General features: G+C 38.1%; 1 protein-coding gene across 5 annotated transcripts in view; it reads right to left on the reverse strand.

Annotated features, from left to right (window-relative positions):
• Positions 1 to 2,439, reverse strand: part of LOC115997009 (bifunctional TH2 protein, mitochondrial-like) — a 4,985-nt gene extending 2,546 nt beyond the window's left edge. Inside the window, exons 1-3 of one of the 5 annotated variants that reach the window (XM_031236453.1) lie at positions 1,396 to 2,439; positions 598 to 741; positions 44 to 309 (exon numbers count right to left, since the gene is read on the reverse strand). In XM_031236453.1, coding sequence (XP_031092313.1) covers positions 44 to 249 — 206 coding nt within the window. In that variant the 5' untranslated portion in view covers positions 250 to 309; positions 598 to 741; positions 1,396 to 2,439. The other 4 variants (XM_031236452.1, XM_031236454.1, XM_031236451.1 and 1 more) reach the window with 4 other exon arrangements.
• Positions 2,440 to 2,868: the final 429 nt, after the last annotated feature.

The following is a 2,868-nucleotide window of genomic DNA, read 5'->3' on the forward strand; positions in this document are numbered from 1 at the left end:
AAAAAAAAAAAAAAAAAAAAAAAAAGAGAGAAAGAGAACTGACGCATTAGCGAATATCTTGAGCAAACAAACGTCCTGTGCGACAAACTTTCTGAACGACTCGACCTTGAGATTCCCCGACGCCAAAGAGACGATGAAGGGAGTGTAGAGCGCGAACGCCGACTCCTTGCAGAACTTTTGCCAGCAATCCTCCGCTATGTGGATGCGTCCGTACACGTTCCTCGGGTGCTTGCCAGTATACATCAACATGGCGGTGGTTGCAAACAGTCACTACTACTACTAGCAGGGGCGGAGGAATGGCGGTGGTAACTGCAAAACGGAAATCGAAAAACCGGGGGATTCAATTCGACTCTCGGGGAATTATTAATTGTATATATATTTATTTTTAATTCCATAACTGATTCCGATATTTAAGCGAATAATCGACCGTGCTTTGCTGCCTAATCGGCTTAACGGTTGATAATTGTAACATTTTGTTTAAAAAAAAATGTTACAATTATCCTCACCAAAATAATTTTTTTAAAAGCAAGAAAATAAATTTTCCTCACAAAAAAAAAAAACAATTTTAATAAAAATTCAATTATGAGCCACTGCAACCTGCAGGAGCAAGGTAAACTTGTAAAAATGAGCTCTGGCAAAAAATGGATAATGAAGCAAAAAGAAAGATGATTTCTTTGCTTCCCTGCTGAAATGCTGAACGAAATAAAGAAGAAGAAAAGTAGTTTTTCTCCTCTTTTTCGGCTGCTTCCTTCCAAAAAAAAAAAAAAAACAAAATAGGAATCAATAAAATTGAGAGTTGAACTGTTGTCTGTTGAAGTGGAGATAATAGATCGATTAGTAGAGTAAGTGGGTGTTTTGTTTACAAAGTAATTGTTGGGTAAAATACTTCTCTGCTACACTGCCGTTGAGCATATGGATACAAAAGAAGCGTGTTGCAAGGATAGACGAACTAAATTCAGAAAAAGCTAATAACAAAGATCTGTGGCGTGTTGATAAAACACTACCTTAAAAGCTTAATATTTCCGGTGACGGGCCGGCAAGCTTTCGACAGGCAACACAGATTTTTTATGTTGTGCTCAGACTATAAACACTATGAAAGAAGGAGAATGAAAGAATGTGTGTTTTTTCTCTGTCTCTACACAAACTGCGTTTATACTGTCAGGCTCCAACAAACAATAGTGTTTAGACCACACAATCAGCTAAATATAAGGAAAACTAGATCTTGAATGCAGTCATGTATCAAGACTTGCGGACAAGGAAAGATTAGTTCAGACTTTGATACGTAAAAATAGGGAAAATAAATAAGTAGTAAAAAGAGTGTCAAAAAGCCTTTCTTTATTGAATGGTTTTTCCAACAGTAATTATTCAAAGCTAAAAGAAAATAAAAAAAATTACCAGATTTATTGATGAAGAAGAATAAAAGATTGAAGATTTGAAGATGATGAAATTCAGGAGTCGAGTTCAAAAAAAAATTCAGGAGTCCAAGAGTGAGTGAAAATCAGGAGTGAGCTTAATTTGCTTAATTTCTCTTGTATTCAATTACTCTTCTGAGTTCTGGAACAAATGAACAAAGACAGACACAGAGGGGAGCCGTGGATGCAACAAGTGGTTTCAACATTAGATTCATCTCTAAGGCTTAGTTTCCATTTCTGGGTTCATCCCTTATTTCGGATCGGCGGCTATGATTGTAGACGATAGTCGATGGTGTGTTTAGAAGCGGAGAGCTTAACCGACCATAGCAGCGGTAAACGGTGGTGTGTTGGGAAGAACGCCGAAAGTTCGGATGGTGACTGGACGACGGCGAAAGCCTGACCGATCCGCGACCTCTTTATCGGCGGATCAACAACCAGCACCTTTGCCTTCTTCCCTTCCTTCTCCCGCCGGCGAAACAGCCCAGATGGCGATGACTATACAGCTGCCAGATCAACCGGCGGCGTGGTCTTCTCCCTCTCTCACCGGCGATCGTTTCCCGTGATCTGACCGGTCGACGAGAGTGTTGTTGGTGAACCGGCGGCCTTGAGTTCTTCCGGTGACCGACGGCGTGGTCGTAGATGGTTATCGTGACCTCCTCCGGCGGTGGTGACACAACGACGAAGTGCGGCTGGACTCCTCCTTCGTCGATGATTCAACCGGCGAACCTGCAGCTGGTTCTCTCCCGGCGATCATTTCCCATTATCCAATAATTATATATATATATATATATATATATATACTGCTAAATGCTAATCTCCTTCCCTATGAAAATTATTTTATAAAGAAAGTGGAGTTGGTGGTAAAGAAAGAAAAATAGAATGACTGCAGTGTTGTTTTTTGTTTCACAGGAAAAAGGGAAAAAAAAATTAAAGACAAAGAGAAGAAAACAAAGAAAGGGTGTCACATGATGCTATTGACCCCAATTTTCGGCTGAAAATATTGCAGCCTACTTTTGACTGTCTCCTAAACTATTACTCCGTAGATATAGACATATATTATTTAATATATATTTGTTTATTTGGTGGCAGCAAGGAGCTACTATATTGCATCGAGTATGGCAGCTCGCAAACAGGAAATAAAATACTGGAATATAATATCGAAGATTTTGACCATACTCCGATAAGGTTTGCCATTATCTATGCCTACATACTGTATATATATATTCATGTGAATCAAAATTATATATTTATCACAAAGAGTATAAACATTTTATACTGTGAAGTGTGAATTCATGCAAATATTACAGGTTATTTATACTGTGAAGTGTGAATTCATGCAAATATTACAGGTTATGGATATGTAACTATGTATTCACATATATTAATTACAGGTTATGGATATGTAACTATGTATTCACATATATTAATCTTATATGTTAATTGGGTAACTATGTAT

The sequence above is a fragment of the Ipomoea triloba genome, chromosome 11, assembly GCF_003576645.1.
Source record: "Ipomoea triloba cultivar NCNSP0323 chromosome 11, ASM357664v1".
Taxonomy (NCBI): Eukaryota; Viridiplantae; Streptophyta; class Magnoliopsida; order Solanales; family Convolvulaceae; genus Ipomoea; species Ipomoea triloba.